The sequence below is a fragment of the Agelaius tricolor genome, unplaced genomic scaffold (assembly GCF_023055355.1).
Source record: "Agelaius tricolor isolate 1412-34295 unplaced genomic scaffold, bAgeTri1.0.p SCAF_3, whole genome shotgun sequence".
Taxonomy (NCBI): Eukaryota; Metazoa; Chordata; class Aves; order Passeriformes; family Icteridae; genus Agelaius; species Agelaius tricolor.
In genome coordinates, this window is record NW_027269263.1 from 30,920,512 (window position 1) to 30,942,030 (window position 21,519).

At 35.7% G+C, this 21,519-nt stretch overlaps 1 protein-coding gene across 1 annotated transcript in view; it reads right to left on the reverse strand.

Annotated features, from left to right (window-relative positions):
- The window catches only part of PTPRQ (protein tyrosine phosphatase receptor type Q), a 100,316-nt gene extending 79,371 nt beyond the window's left edge, over positions 1 to 20,945 (reverse strand). Inside the window, exons 1-15 of the mRNA XM_071422041.1 lie at positions 20,892 to 20,945; positions 20,310 to 20,421; positions 19,393 to 19,619; positions 17,287 to 17,356; positions 15,160 to 15,359; positions 13,577 to 13,826; positions 12,321 to 12,449; positions 11,431 to 11,577; positions 9,544 to 9,716; positions 6,979 to 7,192; positions 5,168 to 5,320; positions 4,876 to 5,055; positions 3,959 to 4,066; positions 1,199 to 1,480; positions 264 to 446 (exon numbers count right to left, since the gene is read on the reverse strand). Coding sequence (XP_071278142.1) covers positions 264 to 446; positions 1,199 to 1,480; positions 3,959 to 4,066; positions 4,876 to 5,055; positions 5,168 to 5,320; positions 6,979 to 7,192; positions 9,544 to 9,716; positions 11,431 to 11,577; positions 12,321 to 12,449; positions 13,577 to 13,826; positions 15,160 to 15,359; positions 17,287 to 17,356; positions 19,393 to 19,619; positions 20,310 to 20,421; positions 20,892 to 20,945 — 2,482 coding nt within the window. The remainder of the gene's footprint in view (positions 1 to 263; positions 447 to 1,198; positions 1,481 to 3,958; positions 4,067 to 4,875; positions 5,056 to 5,167; positions 5,321 to 6,978; positions 7,193 to 9,543; positions 9,717 to 11,430; positions 11,578 to 12,320; positions 12,450 to 13,576; positions 13,827 to 15,159; positions 15,360 to 17,286; positions 17,357 to 19,392; positions 19,620 to 20,309; positions 20,422 to 20,891) is intronic.
- Positions 20,946 to 21,519: the final 574 nt, after the last annotated feature.

A 21,519-nucleotide genomic window follows, 5' to 3' on the forward strand; every position in this document is an offset into this window, starting at 1 on the left:
TTTCCTTTGTTACAATGATATTGAAGTTCCTTGTACTTTAATCATCTAAAATACAATGAAATTTATGTTAGACTCCACCATTCAAGGCCCATTTCACCACATTATGACAGGACACAAGTTATTTTTTCAGGACAGGGAGCAAAAAACTTTCTGTAAGGACAAGAAGGATCAGGTCCAACCAATGAACTAATACATCTCTGTCTGTTGCACACTTCCCAGAAGAACTCACAGTTGCCCTAAGTTCCAGATCATTATATACTGGCCTGCAATACGTAGTGTCAGAAGGGTAGTGTTTATAACTCTTTGCTCAGTCCCATTAGTCCTCACGAGATATATTGTGTAGGTCTGTACGATCCCATTGGGAATGGATGGTGGAAAAAATGATAATTCAATTTCCATGGATGAGATGTTCCTATAGGTTATGTTTTCTGGCGCAGAAGCAGGAACTAGAAGAAAAAAAAAATAGAAGATTTCAGTCAGTTTCATTGATTTGGAAAGAATTCTTATAAACTGGTTTCAGTTAAACACATTGTAAATATTCGGATTTGTATCCTATTTTTTTAATGAAATACATTTTTAAAGAGGCTGAATTTGAAGATCAAAACCACTTAGACACACACAATACCAACAAAGTCATTAAAAAAAAAAATTATAGAAATTGTCTTAATTCATCTTCATCGCTGTCATGGTTGCACTTGGCCGTGGTCGCACTGATCCAGTCCCTCCCTGCCTGACACGGCAGCCCAGCCTCAGCTTGGCTCCCCCACTGCAGGCCTGCCCCACTGGCACTGGGCTCTCTCTGCATTGGTTATTGTCACTGAACCTGTGTGAAATTTCTTTCCTGGCTTGACCTCAGACCTGCTGCATCAGCAGGAGGTGTTTGGCACTCCAGACTGGCCCTGGCTGCCACACCTTGCCTGCTCCACGTGCTTTGCAGTAGGGTGGTGAGACAAGTCCTGGCTAGTGAGGCCTCTGCTCATCTGGCCAGGAACCCCGGGGCTCTTGGCTCCCCATCCCTTACCAAGCACCTGGCCTTGCTCTTTTGCTTTGTACAGAAAAGAGAAAAATGGGATTCAAACTCACTGCCTGGCAAAGTAAGAAAATACTTTTTAAATTATTGAAACTTATCTCCTGGACATCAAAGGTTATCATAAAGCAACTTCTTGTCAAAAATTTTCATTTTTTAAAAAGTACTCACCAGTTTCAGAAGTTCTGACCAGAAGCGGAAAAGATGACTGATTCCCATAGCCAAGTCTGGTGAATGCTCTTACTGAGATGTTGTAGAGAGTGTATGGCTTCATTTCACTTAGTGATATACTTGCAGATGAGGCATTTTTAATAAAAAAGTTGTTGGAATCACTGTACAGAACTTCGTAGTGAGTTATGAGACCATTAGGCTGCTCAGGTGGTAACCATCTCAGATTTATTTCTGTTGCAGTTACATTTATTAATTCTAAGTTTTGAGGTGGGGAATCTGGTTCTGCAACACAGAAATCAGAACAAAACCTTTTCAAATAATAGAATATACAGCTGAGATCATAAACCTGTTGGATCCTAACTGTAACAAAAGAGCTACACTCATTTTCTCAATCTCCTTCTCAAAGCCTTTCCACTTTTTACCTTAGTTAATTTTGATATGTCTCTTTTTTACCCATAAAATTAGGCATCTTTTTGCATTACTTAGCACACTTTAGCTTTTCTGGAATTTCTTTTCTCATCCACTTCTAAATCTATCTGAAACTGCACTTTTTAAGAAAAAAAATTTCTTTTCTCTACCAGTCTCATGCAGACTGGTCCTTCAAATCCTCTCATTGTCTTCCTCATATTCAGTTCTTTAAACTTGGATTAATGTCCTCTGCTTTCTTTGTAAATAACCATCCTTAGTACTTAAGCAACTATTGAACCAAGAAAGGGCCTGCATGCACAGTAACTAAATTCCATTTAGAGAACCCTGTGTAAATCTTGCACACTCTGGTGTGAAGACCATGCACAAAGCAAGTCCAGCTCCAGGATGGTGTGTGGCTAAATCTATTGGCAATGTATGAGCTCATGTGACTCCACTGAGCTAATAAGGCATGGAAGTGTTGAAGAAATGAGTGGGCTGCTCTTATGAATAAAATCAGCTCTGAATGTCAACTTTGATTCCTCTGAAGGCTTCACCACTTTACCCCTGAAATAATCTGTAAAATCAATATGAAAACATACTACCTACTCAGGATCATAGGATTCCATTTGTGTACAAATACCCATTTGAAGATATTTCAGAATTCATTATGAATTTTTTTTTGCCTAAAAGGTCCCACAAATCACTTTCATTCCTGATTTCTGAGCACATGAAAGTGTTAACTGTAGCAGATCACTGCTCTCTGGATGACAAGACTGCCCACATGAATATTTCCCATGTGAAGACGCTTAATTTTTAATTTAAATGTATTTTGCCATTTATCAGGCATGGTAAAATATTTAAATGCAACAGCCTAGTTTCTTCCATCCTAATGCAAGTTAACTAAGACAGTTGTAGTGAATCTTTTATTGGAGGCATCTCTCCTTTCAAGAATCAAACAAATTTCTGTTTCTAGGCTAAAATTAGGACACATGAATCTCAGCCTGAATTACTTCAGGAAAGCTAAACAAAAAGAAGAAGAAGAAGAAGAAGAAGAAGAAGAAGAAGAAGAAGAAGAAGAAGAAGAAGAAGAAGAAGAAGAAGAAGAAGAAGAAGAAGAAGAAGATAAACAATTATGGATAGCCTTATAAAAAGGTAAGAATTCTTGGTGGGTTTCTCACTAGTTTCCTCAAGCCTTGCATGGCACTTTTATGAATGAATGAACAATTGGCTGTTGGGTCTGAACAGAGGAACTCTACTAAGAAAAATTTCTTTAACACTTTCAGGCAAGGGACTGTAAGCTTTCAGAGAGAAAAATACGTATATAAGTAATTTTCTTCTCTTGTGATATGCCTTTCCTCCGTAAAAATACTGAAAGCATAGGAGAATATAATTTTTTAAAAGATTTGCAACTATTTTAAGTTTCACCATTTAATCTGATATTTTGTGTGGTTATTCAAGTCACCTAAGCTTCATAAATACCCATGATTTTTAATCCTGTACTTGTTTTCTCTCATTTATTGACACTCAATTGTATTTCTTGTATTATAGTACATTTGAAAATGAGAGAGATAAATGACAATTGGGCAATCACCCTCTGGATTACTTCAGTAAACCTGGAAATAACTGCTGAAACCAGTGAAAATACAAACTTGATGCAAACAAGAAAAGACTAACATTCATGGCTCTGCTCTGCAAGTCAAATTCCCATGTTTTCTTTGCAGAAGCCAATGACAACTCCAGCTCTTGCCCCAGTGCCTTCATGGGTTGGAACTGCCTTGCAAGTAAGAAAGGAAGATTCAAAAATCTTTATAATGTAGTATTATACCTGACATTAAAATTATTGAGCAGTCCTAAAATTATTAAAACCTATACAAAAACAACTGTTTATTATCTTCAGCATTAAAAAATCTTCACTTTATCAGCATCTTTGCCTACAAATAGAAATATGGTCTCTGAATTGTTGAAATGACCATATGCTTCAAAACCAACCTAATTTACACATGATAAAAAGAAAAAGACGATAAAATGGAATCACAAAGATTATTATTTAGATGAGTGCTAGGGACATATTGTTTTGAGAGAGGGAGCCTCAGTTCGGCAGCTTTCCTTCCATTTGTCTATCACATTTAAAATTAGTTGATTGCAGGTCATGCCGCAGCTTTCGTTATTATTTTTTTAGCACTTACCTAAAAATGGTCTAAATGAAGTCACTGACTGACAGAAGACTAATAATTTCAACACTGGTTTTATCTATACACTTTGTTCCCCCTTTTTTGTATGTGGTAGTCTTCTTTTTGAACAGACACAAACTTCAGTACAGAAAATAAATCATCATTGCAAACAGTGTATTACCGTCCTCAGGGGTTCGCACAAACACCTCATTCTCTTCAGACAAAGCACTTTCTCCAACTGTGGTAGAGGCTGTGACTCTCATTTTATAATCTGTGTACTTTTTTAAACCTGGAAAGATTAATTTAAAACATCTTGACTCTTAACTTCATAGCAAGACTGTTGACTTATTTTGTCACAGCTACTGATAAAACTATAGTATTGGATACTGTTCTGAGAGTTTTTGATACATGCTAAAAGAATATGTACAATACTGTTTATTTGGTGACAGTCAAACAAGCATGCAGTTAAATCAGCAGATTTTGAAGTAAGTCAGCCAGCTTCCTGTAAATAGCTTAAAGAATTTATCAAGAATGTCAAAGGATGCATATATCAACATCCAAATATGGGGGTTTAGTCAGTATGCATTATTCTGATTAGCATCAATGATAAGTGAAACTCTATTAGGAATGTGTTTGCTTCAATTACTATAAAGAATACTACCTTTTTATTTTCTTAAAATAAGAAAATTGTTATTGATGTCAGATAAATACTGTGAAAAAAACGCAAATCTGAAAAAGACTTGATGATTTAGGAATATTTTCCTATGGGGAAACAGGAGACTGAGGCAAATATTTCAAGGAGAAATCCATTTCACAGATTACTGCTTGTACCATTTAAAAAATTACTGTTTATCTTAACCAGCCCTCTTCTCCTACCTCACAAACCCTACATATTCCCCCACAGCAGACAAGTCTGAGTAGTGTCCCAACCTTGTTTTTATATGCAGTTTTGTTGTGTGTGTGTGGATGTGTGTGAATGTGTGAGATTTGATCCACATATATTTCAAATGGCTACAATATAAAATTAGAAAAAATAAGTTTGTAAAATGTACTTGCAAGTTTATATTTTTATATTTTTTTAATTAAATGACACTGTACCTGTCATAAGTAAGCTGTTGTTTGAAGTTATTTCATGAAATGCTCTTTTTGTATCCAGTTCCATGGCATAAACAGTATAATGAATGATTTTCCCATTAGGATTTGCTGGAGGATCCCAATACAGCAAGACAGAGGAGGAGCTAATATTCTTATAAAATATATTTTGTACTGAGCTTGGGACTTAAACAAAACCACAAGAACATACAGTAAGTAAATAAATAAGCAAAAAAATTCAAACATTCACTGAAATAAGTTATATATGTCAACTTTGGTAATACCAGTTGCAATTTACCTTGTTCACTTGTCCTGACTGTAAGAACTGATGGTGGTCCTTCTCCAACAGCAGTGAAAGCAGACACACTAATTGTGTAATCTGTGAAAGGTGTGAGGCCCTTTATAACATATGACAGTTCTTCAGCCAAAATGTCGATGTTATATTGATTATCTATGAGTCAATGGAGAGAAATAGTTGCTTACTCGTAAAGTCATTTTATTTCTTATTCATTCTAAACTCACTTTGGCATGGCAACCTGGAAATATTTTATTCTCAAAGAACTAATTTACATGTCAATTATAAAAATAAAAAGAAAAGTCTGCATTCAACCTTTTAACTCCCTAAAGAAGAGTCCCTTTTCATGTGTACAATAGATAGATTGGCTTAGGTGAAATGAGTAGAATTGTGAGGTTTGTGAGTAATCCTCTAGAAGCTAGGAAAGGGTACTTTTGTATAAGGTCTAATCTCTCCAGTGATTTCAGAACAACGGCTCCTAGACTGGTGGAGATTTTGAGGGGTTTTAAATAGTTTCAATCAAGAAAGACAAATTTCATCTTCCTTGCCCTCCCAATGGTGCTAGAACAACAATACTTGGAAAGGCTGCCTTCACAGATCCCTTCATGCTGGTATTTTTACCAGAAGAGTTGTGGTCAGTAGAATGATGAAGCCATGCATGCCCACAAAGAGAGTTCGGTGCACTCAAAATAAAGTTTGAAGTCAGCCACAATCCAAACTGTGTTAGCCAAAACCATCTGCTAAAAAACAGTCATTATGCCAGTGCAACATGAAAAGGTGTGGGCACTTCACATACCTGAATATCAGGCTCAGAATTCAGTGAGAAGGGCATTAAAATAAAGGCATTGAAAAAACATCAGGCCCTGTTGAAAATTTGGCTGTCAACAGCTTTAACTACCATAATAACTCCTATAAAACAATACTTGGATGGTAGATTGCAACAGACACTGGCTGAAATAAATTTTCAGTAGCACAGACATCTTTTAGCAACTCAATACCTCAAACTGAATGAGGCCATAAAAAGAAGATTTACATTTAAAATGCTGTACATTTCCTGTGTACGATAAAGATTCTTCAGGATTAACATAGCACAGAAAATATCCACTGCCATTTAAAATAAAGGATTAAATTCTGGTTTTAGATACTGGTGCATTTAGATGAATTCAGTGACTTAATTAAATCATTTTAAAAAAACAAAACCTACATTTTCTCCCCACTGTTCAAAACACTGTAAAAATTTTGAGTGATATTTGAAATCCCTTCCTGTCAGCTGAGGGCTGCTTAATGATTTGTAAATATCCATACTTGGTAAAGAAACAGTGGTCCATTGATAATACAGAACAAGTGTACTCACTAATGACATCACCATGTCATGGGGTCATCTCCACCTGTTTGTAACCCATACAGCAAAGTTGTAACTTTTTGACCTATTTACCTTCACTGACATTTGAAAACCTATTAGTCAAAAGGCTTAGAAAAATCAAGGTCTCTGAAGGGCTTGGAGATATGTTAATCCCTGACAATCACACCTGCTTTGGCAACTGTAATAACTGATTGTCTATGCAGCTTGGCTGATGGCTCTCGGGTGCTCCTTTCACTAGGAAGAAGGTCAGCTGGGTGACAAGGGGCTAGTTCCTGCCTGTGTGGCATTCCCATTTGCTTCAGAAGGTTATTTGGTAGTAAAAAAAATCTGACTCCAGCAAATGACCCATTTATAATTTGCTTGAACCATGTGCTAAAGATCATATCTGGGACAGTGATGGGGGTCCTTCAGCACAAAGAAGCAGGTAGAAAAATACCCTAAAATATCTTACCCAAAGCAGAATGTAGTTCTGTAGCTCCATTTGTATCAGGGAAATTATCACCAGATACACTTGTAAATATTACTGGGGAAGCTGTCTGAATGCTGGAAAACAGTTCAGCTGAACCTTCATATAAATCATTGTCTGCTTCCATTGAATTCCAAGGGGTTGAAGAAGGTTTGATATTTTCATTTATTGTGTATGGTTCCAAAGAGTCAATCAGATACTATAAATTAGAAATATAAAAATAAATCACAAACCTAGTCATCATTAAATTTATATATAATATAGAAATGATGCTTGTATGTTTGTACATGCAGATAAATACTATATAAATTTTAGCATACAAACATTATTGATCATTAGAATAATTTTTAAAATATAATCTTTGTCATAAAAATGTTCAGCTGCCAGTAGCCTACAACATTTCATTCTGGTTATTATTTAATCAAACACCACCAATTTTTTTTTCTTAAAAAGAATTTTTAAAATACGTATTTTATAATAATGTGGCTATTTTAAAGTAAGGCCTTTAATTTTACAGCTATAATTTTGGAGCTATATTGAATAGATACACATTTGAACTTGGGAGATTTTATTTGTACTATGTCCTGAAAGAAGGCAGCAGGCATTGAAAACACAAGGACTTCAGATGGTCCTTCCTGTCCCTCAGGGAAAAGATTAGCAAGCTGACTAAATCTCTGAGAGGGAATAAGAGGAGAGGGAGAAAACCAGAAGCTGATTAAATAAAGGGGAAAGAAAAATAAGGGTGTATATATGTGAAAAGGGAGAGTGTAGGGGAGGTAACGTGATATAGGGGCCCATAAGACAGAAGATGCAGAGAAAAATGTTGGAAAGGGATGGCAGCAGATATAAGTGGAGCAAGAACAACAAAGAGAGAAGAAACAAAAGCAGAAAAGAGAGAGAGGCTAGAGCATAGGTACAAAATGGTGTGTTGGTAGCAGATCTTCGTGCCCCTTCAAAATCTGGGACCAGATCCAGGACTTGAGCATCTCTGAATTGTTCTGCTGTCATCTGGAACACTCCCCACTCCCACATATGGCCCACCTCACTGCCAGAAAGACATGTTTTTACAGTGGTGTAACTAATACACATTAGTCCTTTCCCTATGGACTCTGGGCAGAGAAAGGGCAAAGCCACATTTTTACTCCTTTAACGTGAGGTACATTAGCAACAGGCACAGACAGAGCATCAATCTCACCTAAGGACCAGGAGGTAAAAACTGTGTATGATTCATCTTCACCAGCATTTTCTAGCAAAATAGTAGGCCACATGGAAATACTTTTTGGTTCTGAGGATTTTCCACATATAAGACAACAGCTTTTTATTGCTATTGGTTTTTGAGTACCATTAGCACAATAGGTCTGTCAGTTCAAGCCCTGTGGCTGCTCTAAGCTGTGGTCAATGCGGTTCTAGATAAAGGAAGGTTGTTTATGACTTGCTTTGGGTTTTAATTAGAAAATTACATTCTATAAATTATAATAAAGCAGCAATGATACTGCACTAAGAACTCAAAAATTAGGAAATTCCATCACCAAAACATTTTTGTGCACACTACGTTAATTTTTTGTGTCTGGACTATGATACAATCTTTAATTACAGAGTTATATGCTTTCCTTTTTCAAGGATGCCTGTCTGGTTTAATGAGTGGATCCTTAGCCTAATTTTTTTCCCCTTGCTCCTTATTTAACATTTGACTCCAGGGCTCTATTAAATGTATATCATTCAACTTGAAAGTGAACTCCTTCCTTGAGCCCTACATCAAAAACTTAGATCCAGATCCAGTGAAAGACATCACTGCCTGAAAAAATAAGGAATTATGCAGACTTTGAGCACCTGTTTCCAAAATTCAGCCCAAAAAGCCCTACCCAGAAAGAATTAAATCCTGAGCTGAATGTTTGCCAGGGGTCTGCAGTTCTGTGCTGCATACTCAGAGATGCTCTAAGCACATAAAGCACATCAGCATCCCAAATCCAGAAGCTAGACTGATTGACAGCCTAAGTCCCCACAGAGATGTGATCCCATAGATGTGCACAGATATCCTTAGTATGCAACCACAGCATGGAGTTAAGCATGTAGCATCACACACATGAATTTAAGGATACAAAAGGAGGCAGAAATGTCTAAGCCTGTCTGCCTTGCTAGTAAAACACTTAGCTAGCATTTGGACACTTCTGCTGAATTCACAGGGTTCGTACCCATGTCTTCTGGAGGTTTGACTGAGTGGCTGTGTATCAATCTAGGGACTCAATTCTTTACTGTTAACAGTCTGGCCACCCTGGGCTGCAAAGAACTCAAGGACTGTGGGCTGTGGCTTCATGCCTTCAGCAGCTGGATCATTTTACCAGAATGATTTAATTTTTCATGTTGTGGGAACAGTATTACTGGAATAATTTTGAAAACCAGTCAGAGAAAGAGAGTGGACTGAGGAAGATGGCTTTTTAAAAAATTGACAACTTATCAGTGGGAGCTAGCTCATTCCGTAAATGTCAGATAAGGCAGAGAGCAAATTTAATCTAACATAAAATCCATATATATAAAAAAAGAAAATAATACCTTATTTTTGTTCCCAAGAATAGTGTTTTCCAGAGTAGCGAGTGTTGCCTGCACATGCACTTTAACTCTGTACTGGGTAATGATTCCATTTGGTTGTTGTGGCTTTCTCCAAGTAATTTTTATATATGTGGCTTCCACTTCTGCTAGTTGTAAATCTGATACAGCACCTGGGACTAAATATCCAAGAAGAAATTTCAGTTCATTAAACACTTGGGATTGTTACAAGGTTTTTCAGCACTGTATACAAAGTAAAATAGACAATCCAATTTTACATCCTTATCTTTTGAGTTGACCCTGCACAGGGCAGAGACTTACTTCACATATTCTCTTAGCAAACAACTTACAGTTCTAAAAATATGCAGACTTTTTTTTTAACACATAAGACATGTATGAGTATGGTCAGAGACTAATATGATGTAAACCAGGATTGCTCTACTGAGGTCTACTTGGTTGGAATCAAGGAGACCTTTGCTATTTTCCTAAATGGACTTTCAAGTATTCTTGAAAATAAAAGGTTAGCTCTAAAATCATCAAAGCCATAGAAGAATGAAGTAAAAAAGCTGTGGGAAAAAATTAATGTGATGCAGCTTGTTAATTTCCCTTTTACAAAAGGTTTATATAATTTTATTTAGGTTTATATAATTTTATTTATATTATATATTTTATATATGTGTGTAAATATAGCTATATATATAATAGATAGAAATTATATAGTTTATATAATTTTTTCATTAAAGTTTCAGTCTAAATTATATTGTAACTTCCATAGGACCACCAGAGGTAAAATGCATTTATATTCAATAGAATGATATTCAGATTTGATACAAAAATAAATTTTTTTTTCCTAATACAGGTCAATAAAAGACTTTTTTGAAATGACTTGTATAAGGAGGATTTTTAGATTTGGCATTAAAATAAGACACTCTGTGTTATGCTAAAAGTACCCCAAACCCACTAAAATTCCCTTTGGTTTCTGTCAGTACATTTCAACAAAAGATGAGCACCTGTAGGTAATCTCTGGAAATTGTCTCTGAGAGCTGCATAAAGAAGGCCATTCAGGAAAGAATATGATAAATAAATAAAGATAGGTTTTCCTCCCAGTGTTATATCTTGACAAGAAACATTGCCAGCAAACCCTGAGGCAGAGATTTTCTAAATTTTTGTTGTGCAGTATAAAAGTAAGACAGAAATAACCATCTTGAAACTGCCTCTCTATTACACACCAACTCTCAATTTTTCCTCCATGCATCCTCAAATGCTGACCAAGAGTCCTGCACAATCTCACAAATATGTGAGCTAAATCTGCATTTCCGTGCAGCCAAGGATTCTGACCTGGTGAGTTGGCCATTTGGGACCACAATTCCGCAGGAGCGAGGGCTCAGAGGCAGAACCAGCCACTTGGCTGTACTGGGACAAGCCCTGCATGTCCTGCAGGGGCCTGTCCCACTGCTGAGGGTGGCTCTACCACAGACGGCATCTTGGATTTGGTGAGGATGAGTCAAAGGGGAGATTCATAAGGAACAGGGGGCTGAATGAGCCAGCAGCAGGAATCTGGGCTGCACTTTCTTTTCCTCTTGCTGCCATCTAACGGGGCAGAGGGGGCCCTGCAACTTAATTACTGTACCTAAAATTAACTTTTGTTAGAAAGACGCTACATTTCTTTCACAATCTCTGAAGGCCTTTGATAGGGGATAAATGTACTGACAGAGTATGAACTTGACAAAAACAAAGAAATAAATGTCATAATAATATTCAGCTGATTTCTTTTCCTCTCTTGTAGAGCTCTTACATCCATTCTCTCCTTTGCAAAGTACCTTTAAGGCTCTGAAGGGACAACTGAAACCCTTCATCATGTTCAATCCATTTGTTTTGCCTCTCTGTGCTTACCATCCGCAGGAGTGAAAACTGTGAGGTTGGTCTTTGGCCCCACCCCAGCGCTCGTCTCAGCACTGACGTACACGTCATAGCTTGTAAACGGCACAAGGTTACTAAACACAAACTTCAGGTCTTTTGTACTGTTATCCAGAACATGACCTGGAATTAAAAACAAAGAGATTTTAGGTCTAAAAGAGAAACAGACCATGTCTGCTTTCTGGTATGATGAACAAATGAAAGGACAGATTTGTTCAGGGATGGGCTAATCAAGAATCAACTTTAGTGGAATAATGCTGAATATATGGGGAATAAAATAACAAACCAACCAACCCACCAATCAACCAAAAAAGCCACTTCAAGGAGCTGTGAGTTTTAAGAGTAAGAGATTTTAAAAAATGTATCTTACTTTTCCTGTGTGGTCCCATAAAAACATTAGAATACAACTTATGCTTAGGTCTTACTTAACTACAGACAGTTCTATAATTTCTGTATCTATGTATGTCTGAGACTAAAAAAAATGCAAAAACTTCAAAACAGACTTAAAGTGTTGATTGCATACTGCATGAGAATGAACATTCTCGAGAAATCTTTAACAGAAAGAGAAAAAAGTGAAGATTTAGATATATGAGCACAGCAATTCAGCTGTGCTTAACCTGTGCATCTCCTGAAAAAATGAGGAGAAGTTGATTTTATCCATTCCTAGGAATATCTAATGTGAATATAACTTCATACTCTTCCTTTTCCGTTAAAATTAATCTAAAAACCATCAAAACATATAATAGCAGAAAGGGATCTATAGTACTGCTTTTGACTATCCATTTTTGATTGGCAGGCCCAGAAGAATGTGTAAGGAAATAATCACAAAAAAATCAAAAGAAATCGTAACATCAACTCTGACTTACCAGATGGTCCATAGAGCTCAACTCTGTAACTGAATTTCCCTGTTACTATGGTCGGTGGCTCCCACATTACTGAGAAAGACTTTGCTGTAATGTTGCTCTTGGCAAAATTCTGTGGTGGGTCTTCTGGAACTTAAACAATATTGAAAAAAGTCTTTGAATATAAAATACTTTATATTAGGATGTCCAAGAACCCCATAACAGACAACTCATTTTAAAGATAAACATGAAATCTTCTGAAGGGCAGCCATAAAAGCATATCATTAAAATTACTTAATTTATGATTTAAGGTAATTCTCAGGGAAGGTATCAAGGGAGTTCATAGTATGGAAATAATCTCTAAAAGACAAAGGTGAAAAATAAACTGGAAAACAGCCCTGAAATTAGAAGAGAAACTGACCAAAATTTCATTAACCCTTGAGAGAGCAGCAAACTAAGGCTATTGAAATTCCATCAAAGCAATTCAACTGAACATTTCTAGGAGGAAATAAAATTTCTTTTTATCTGAACAGTGCTATCTATTTTGTATGTATGAAAGGGAACTGAGTAACATCAAATCATGTCAAGCAAAAGAATGATGTACTAGCAAACAGAAAGCCAGAATACGGTTCCTCTGGAATGCTTTTTTTGTATAGCTCTGCTAACAGTGCTCCCACTACCTAAGCCTTTATAAAAGTGCTGCTCATGGACCATTGCTTCCAATTCCAGCTTCTCAGTGCATTGCAAGTAATCAAAAATCAACTTCACCTGGTGCTTAAAGATTTCTTCAGCACTGAACAACTTTCTGCAATAGGTGCAGATTGGCAACAAAAGTACAGGAGTTTTCCTCATTATTGCTTATTTCTCAACAAAGGCAAAAAGCTTCAAGTGCATTTCTATGTACAGAAAACACATCCTTTTATAATATTATGCCTGAAAGCTATGACCCTTCATCTTTATTTTCAATTCTTCTACCATTATTATATTATTAGAAGTTCTTAAATTGTCCTCAGTTTTTCATAAAATTTGATCTGTCCTGAGTTTCTTGGTATCTTTGACTCCTAACAACAAGTGAACTCTCACTCACTGTACATTATTAGATACATAAATATATATGCATTTTCAATTGTTTCCATCAGGTGAAATTAAGTAATCATGAAAATACAAAAGCATGATACCGATAAAGACAGATTAGGACAGAAGTATCTTGCAGCAGAAAAGTTTTTCACACAAATCTGAGAACTTTATTGCCATTTTAGAGCCATATGTATTTAACATACCTGATTCTGGTGTCCGGACAATTGCACTGTCAATGTAGCCTGCTTCAGTGGTAACTGCAGAGACTTCAAAAAGATAGGTGGTGTATGGCCTGAGGTTAGTTACAACAAAGCTGATTGGTTCACTCCAAACAGAGCTCATCTGACTTGCTGCCTCTGTACTTGGTTTCACTGTAGTCTGTGAAAGACTTGTGGATTTCCCAAAAGTAGTTGAAGGAGTGGTAGTACTCCACAAAAAAGATTCACTCTTATCCTATAAGTAAAAATAAGAAGCATAATAAAGTGCATCTATAACCAATAATTGTAAAAAATGTAAAAAAAGGCTGACCATCTTTGAAAAAAATTACCCTGAACAACTGGTTCTCCTTTTTGTACTTCAGCTTCCAAATTTAAGCAGACTTGCTAGTGCATCCTGTTAGTGACACTGTTAGAATTTCCTGCCTTATTCAAGAAGACTCAAATCTGACTAAACAGAAACATCTCTCTAGGAATCATTTAATTATTCCCAGTTTCCATTTTCAGCATTCAGTCTGTCTCTTGAAAAACGTTCCCTAGCGAGGTCTTTTTGCATCACATATATGTTGTACGCGTGTATGTGCACACACATGCATAACATACATATATGCACACATCATGGATAAAACCAGACAGGAGTTTCTTAATCCATTGTGTCAGGAGACAACTCTGAAAAGTTCCCAGGCATTGTGGTGACCAATGCTTATGGTTCAGTAGGCGGCAGCCTGCTTTCTCAGAGCTGAATTAAAACAGCCTGGTGTTAGGAACCTTTGCAATGCCTAAAATGATCTTTCAAATAAAAACTGAAACCAAATTTATGTTAAATTATGTAATTTAAAACTGCAATTTTCATTAAAGCGCTAAATGTAAGAAATTTTTAAAAAAGGTCAAAGGAAAAAAAGTTTGGTTACTTGACGTCTTGACATTTCAGTAACTGCTAAACTGTGCTCAAAGTAAGAAGGAAAAAGAGAAAAAAATTCAAGAAGAGAGAATTTTCTTCTAGAAATTCCAAAAGGATTCAATGGTTACAGGTCTGAATTCAACAATAAGAACAATTCAGACTGCAACCATATTTTTGAAAATCACTCTGCCAATCATGTTCAGTTTTTATTTTGGTATAAGAAGTATTTTAAATATATTGAAATGTGCAACACAGAATAAAGCATACTTCTAAAATACAAAAATATCACACTAAATCAAAAATATCATACTATATAGAAAATAAGACATTAACAATACTATATGTCTTCACTGAGATAAAAAATTGATAGCTGAAAAAACCAGAAATTTTCTATTTCATGATTTTCTGTTAAAAGGATGCCAAACTTAACCTTTCATAACATTTTTACTTTGATTAAACTGAATTTTTCAAGCAAAAGTATTCAATTTAAAATATTTTGAACAGAAAGGCTCTTCTTCATCCATTTTATCCTGTCTTGGGACTAAATCTGTAAGGTTTTTGAATCTTTCTGAAAAGTAAGTCTCCACATTTTTATGTCTCAAGTTTTAAATGTAAAACTATATTCTGTGGGTTGAGTCTACTTCTAATTTAGAAGGTTTATAGCACTTACATTACATTCTGGTAACCTCCCAGACAGAAGGTCCTCTACTTTAACCAAGACATCTTTCACTACAATTCCACTTCTTGCATGTTTCACACTAATCTTGAAACTAGTTATCTTTCCATTTGGTTGCCGAGGGAGAAACCAGATCAGATTTACAGCTGAAGAATTTAAGGCTTCAACTGTGAGATTCACTACTTTACCTGGAGCTTGAAAACAAAACAAACAAAAGCAGTGAGATAAACTTTTCTTCTCAGCACTGAAAAGTAGCAAATACTTCTTTTTTTTTAAATGCAATTTCTAGCTTCCAAATTCTGAAGCAAACACATAACAAAACATTCACAAACACATGTAATGTAGCTGATCTACAACTAGCTATTTTTCAGTCTGGTTTAATTGAGAAATACAAGTGTTTCAGTCTCATTATATATGTAGTAATTGGTTTGGTCAACTTAGAAATTTTCTTCTTAGAAGAAAGTCATCTACAGTCCCAGAAACAGAAAAAAGTTGCCTTTTTTTTTCTTTTTTTTTCTGGTTAAGAACATTTGATAATACTGTGTGTTTTATTTCACTTTACCTGTGTCATCTTTTCTGCTGCACATAGCTTTAAGTAACTCAATTAAATTGGAATATTCACTATTACTGCATAAATGCTGCTCTTTGTACCGGTGACAGTTTCTGTGGCCTTTTTCAGAGCATCAGTATTAATCACAGCACAAAGGAATGAGATGCAGCATTGAAATCAGATTTTACATGCTATTTTACATGCTGAAATCTCCTGGGAATTAAAGCCCTGTGGCCCTGTCTTAGTGCTGCCTACATGTGGCAGTCAGCAGCAGGTTCTGCAAGGTTCTGCAGGTTTAGCTTTCAGTCCTGCTAAATCTCTTCCACATCTTTCACCTCTTTTCCCCTCCTCACAAAATTCAACCCTTATATTTAAATAATTTTATCTTCTGGTTAACTTTCTCACTTTAAATTTCCCATCTTTATGTTGATTAAGATGTTTGGCTTTCCTTAGCCATCAAAGCAAGAATTAGAACAAAAAAACAGTTGGGAAAGTAAAAGTATAAATGTTATACCAATGACACATAACTCACCAATAATTTGAAGAAACCTTCCAATTACATTTATAGTAAAGCATTTTAGGTTTAATAAAAATGTAGACAGAAATTATTCCAAAAATAAAAATCTTATGTTCTCATATGGAGAAATGATAGTGCTGTCCTCTGTCAAACATGAGTAAATAATAAAGCTCACAGAAATAAGGTTTTTTACCAGCAATAGTACACAAATAGTAAAGAATAATGATCTCACATAGATCCATGTGGCAAGTTTACTACTCCTCTTTATATTTGGTTCATAAATTATTGCATTATTTGTTCAGAGTGATGGTTCCTGCCATTAATAAAGATATCTCACTCAGCAGTTTGCAGAAAGAGAAAGCAGCCTAAACCCAGATGGGCAGTCACTGCCTTGGCAGCACAAGCTCTGTGTTCCATTGAGACTGGTTCACAGGTGCACTGGTGCAAGCTCATCAGCCAGGGCACAACTGCTCCTGGAGCACGAGCGAGACCACAAACACTAAATTAGTAAAGATTGTGCACACTCAGACTATGTGTTTTAATCTTCAAAACCACCAAATCAAATTTTCATTTCAGATTTATTTTTTTTTACCCTCAGAATCAATACATAAAAATTTAATAAAGTACATTCTGTGCTGAGCTTAGAACTCATCACTAAACAAATACAGATTGACTTAGCAGACAATGGCAGAGATGATCCCACAACAAAGTCTGTCTCCTAGAACTGTTGCAGGCAACAACAGATGAATCCACTTGATAGGTATTTCTGCTCTGCTATGACCTTGCTTTCTGGAAGCTGCCTACCTAGAAACTGGCATAGGAAAACTCCAAGAAAAACAGACTTTGTGTACAACAAACACCCCTGTGGGCACACCCTAAATTGCTGTTAGCAAATAGAACTAAATGAAACTTTGTCACTGAGTGACAGAATAAGAATGAGGATTTCGTTCTAAAAGCATTGGAATTTGTTCAAGTATGAATTTCATCATGGAAATTTATTTGAACAAATTAGAGCAAATTTAATCAAAATAATTGACAGCTTTATTAAATTTACCACTTTCTGCAGTCTGGAAAAGGAAAGGATCGCTAAACACTCCAATACCAGCACTGTTCTCAGCAGCAACCTACAGGAAAAAACAGAAAGGATCCACTTTAGAAAATCTACAGTATATACAGTTTCAGGGAATATGAAAATCCTGAGGATACACAGAGATACAGCTTTTAGCTTATCTATAAATATACAGATAAATATATACACAATAAATATACAGATGAACATGCCCTTTATAGTTGTGTTGTATAATTTATACTCAATGTTTAAATATAAAAAAATAAAAGGGAAAAAGTATGTAACAGCATAAGAAATTGAGAAAACCACATGTGAATATCCACACATGAAAAGTGGATCCCTATTTCATTAGTCTGTATTTTATGCAAGAAGAAGAACACAACAAGAATAACATCAGTGACACTCCTTTTTCTTACCATAATACACTTACTCCAGATTCTGCACTCCTATTTTACTTACTATAACTCAAAGGGGTAAAAAGGAGAATAAGCTGCCTTTTATTTCTCTGTCTCCTGTAGGCTAGTGAGAGCAGGTCAACCTTCCTCAAAGCAGAACCCCAAGGAAATCATGACTTTTTGCAGAAAGGCAATAGGTCAGGGAGAGTGTAGATGCACTTTATGATGGAAATGCTTCAGTGCTCACAATCATGGACAAGTCTTCCCACAGAAGAGCAATATATCAAAACTTTGGTAAAATTTATGAGGGTGAACAAAACAACAATCCCATTTGCTCTGCAATATAGGGTTTGGTGACAATTCAACTCAGTGATGGGCCATGGCATCCAGTACTTACCAAGAAAGAGGAAGGAAGTCTAACTTATTTTTTTGAAAAGAAATAAAAGGAACAACAAAAGGTAAATATGAGTAAAATTCCAACAGTGATGGTAAGAGGTGAGCACACAGAGGGTAGCAAAGGACAAAAGAAAACAGAAGGCCTCAGGCCAGGAAGGGAAACTTGCTCTAATCACTTCTTGGCACTAAATAGTGTGCTTTTCAAACACTGTAAAGATTAAACAAAAGGACAAAGCTACAACAGACAAACACAGTAAAGGAATACAAGGTAGCATCAAAGACAATCTAGGATGACAAGAAGAACCTGTGTCACTGGCTAGCTCCTTCCTAAGCCACCCAAACACATGCACACCCACCTCATGACTACAGCCAACCCTACCTACTTGTACTTCACTGGGACAATCTTGAAACATCCTTAGAAATTGATGAAGTAATTGCAATAGCTGAGGAAATTGACTTGAGATCTTCACAGGTTGACATGCAGTCGGGAAATTCTGACAGGATTTAAATTACACCATATAAATCTTAAACTACGTCCTCACCTAAACATTGTTTTATTACCTCATCTCAAGGTAGCTCTTGTAGAAAGAGGTCAGAAACAAAACTAGCATTCAGACAGACATGGAAACCCCTACCTCATATGTGCAGCTTCAAGGCAACAGAATGGAATGAAGCAAATCAACACATAATTTCATTAAATTCTTGGTACTGAAAAGAGGAACCTCTCCACGGTTCTTATGAAAGAGTAAAGCAGACAAATAATTGCTTGGCAAATACTGGCAAGAGAGGAGAAGTTAATTTCTGCCCACCTGAAGTCATCTATTGTTGAAGAGTTCAGAGATGGATCAGGAGTGCCTATTCTCAGTGCAAACAAGTTCTATATATGGAAGACATGCTTTTTTGGATCTGGCTGAGATGATTTAGTAACCTACATGTAATATGCAAAGTACACCAGTAATTTGAAAGATTAAATCTCAATGAAGATAAAGAAGGATTTAGATGTGCCCAAAAATTCTACCCTTTGTTTCTTATGTTTTACCACATAATGCCATATATTAATTCAAATATCACTAGAAGCAGGTACATTTCAGTGCAAGTTTGACTGGGACATTTTTAAGTAGATTTTAAAAACACTACTCAAATAAACTCAACTAAACAAATATCTGGCTAATATATTTTTTATATGGCAACAGTAAATAACATGGTCCCTCAGCAAACTCTACAGGAACCTAGTATAAACTCACACAATTTACAATAAATCAGAATTCAAAATACTGAGAGGTGTTTGTAAAGCCTTTACCATAATTTCATAAGTTGTTCCAGGGTTAAGACTGGTGAGAAGAACTTCCAAACTATCTGGCTTTGTTGTGACCTGTGTATAAGCTGTTTGCATCCATGGGCAGACTTCTTTATATTTAACAATATAGGATAGAATTCTCCCATTTGGATAGAGTGGTGTGTTCCATGAGAGCAAAATCCCAGCAGAACCCACTCTTTCACCTGCAAGGAACACAGGTGGCCCAGGATCTGAAAAAAAATTTTAAAAAATTATATATATGCGCACACACGCACACACATATGTACACACACAAGCACACACATGTAAACCAATTTTAAATTAAGATTCATGAGAGTGGAGACACATTCACAGATTCTACAGAGAAATTAAATCATCTGCCAGCATAGCCTCATAAAACTACTGAAAACTGATGTGCTGCTGAATAAAAATCTTTTTTCTTGCTACAGTCCTGTTAGAAATTATTAGGTCAATTTTGTAACACCAGAAACATTATTCTGTAAGAATGTAAAAAATGTATTGGTCAAGAACTTTATTAAAAAAACAGAGTTTACTGCCAATTTAACATCTGTCATATTCTAGCACTCGATTAAAATGTGCTCTCTTAAAAAGCACATCTGCTTTGGCTACATTTTGTTGGAAATAGCTCTGAACATTTCTTTATGTACCACTATAGGTGTAAATCAGAGTCTGGATATTATTACATGACACAACAGAAAATTTTTCAAAAGCTTGTAAATTTTTAAGCTCTCATAGAGCACTTCCAATTCAGTGTATTTTTAAATAGTAAAAGAAGATGAAAAATTTTAATGACTGTTGAAAACTGATTATAATTTCTTGGACATTACTGTGCACATAACAAATATAAGAAAGCATAGTTTAAAAAATGAACAAAATTTCATCAGTAATTTTTAACTCACTTGTCACATTTGTTGTCACAGTTCTACTTGCAGGTGAACTATAGACTGACGAAGAAACTGCAGAAACTGTAACATTGTATGTTGTTCCAGGAAGAGTATTAGAAAAATCAGCCTAAAATAGGACATCATTTTATTTAAGCCTTTTATGAAGAATCACAAAAATGAATGCCTCTCTCCACAAAAAAAAAACCCAAAACAAACAAACAGAAAATATCCCTACAAAAAAAAGAAAAAAAAAGCACAAAAAAACCACAGGAAATTTTGAGCAGTTCATAACTAAATTTCTACATCTGTTAGGTACAGTATTTTGCTATCAACTGCCCTTCATAAGATGTGTGCAACATTCAATATTGAAGAACAATAAAATCAATAGTTAATTTTCTCCCAGAATCTCCTCTGAATGTTTCTATACATGTTTTTCTGTATTATCATTATCAAAGAAAATATGAAACATTATAAAACTCCTTTTTGAAAGAATGAACAAAAAAATCCCTGAAAAACAAGTTTTTGACCCTTAAACTAGCCCATCCTTTTCAGTAAACATAATTATTAACTTTTTTAGCAAGAAATTATATAAAATACCTGTGTCTTTGCAGTTCCAATGAAAAACAAAAGCAAAACATCCAGAACAACCATTATTTCTGTTAATATTATATGTTCCAGAGAGCAGAATCAAAAAGTGCTCCTCTATCTTTTTGATGGCTTAGCAGTGAAATGTTGCCTGCATTAATGATTTAAGCAGAGATCTTCCTGGCAAGTACACAATTAATGAGTCTGTACTACTCAATAGCTCTGCCCTTCCCTTGTTAAAGTATTCATGAATCCTTGGATGACGGTCTGTGTCCTTCTAGTAGACTTTAAAAAAACAGTAAGTTCACTACCTGTTGTTAGGCAGCAAACTGTGGGTGCTGAAATTTGCTCCCATCCCACCAATTTTTCATTCATTAATACTTTCACATTCATATATGCATTAAACAGCTAAGGAGGAAAGCTTGAATTCCTCATCAGCACAGCACATAAGGGAAAGCCAGTCCTGCAAGTCCTGTAATAAAAGCACTTACTTGATACTCCCTAACTCCCAGATCTAGGATAACAACAGAAGCATGATCAGGAGCAAGAGCCACATGAAATCTGTCTACAAGTCCATACGGTAGTCTCCAATACAGTGAAAAATAGTATGACGAAACATTGAAGAATTTAAGACTTTCTG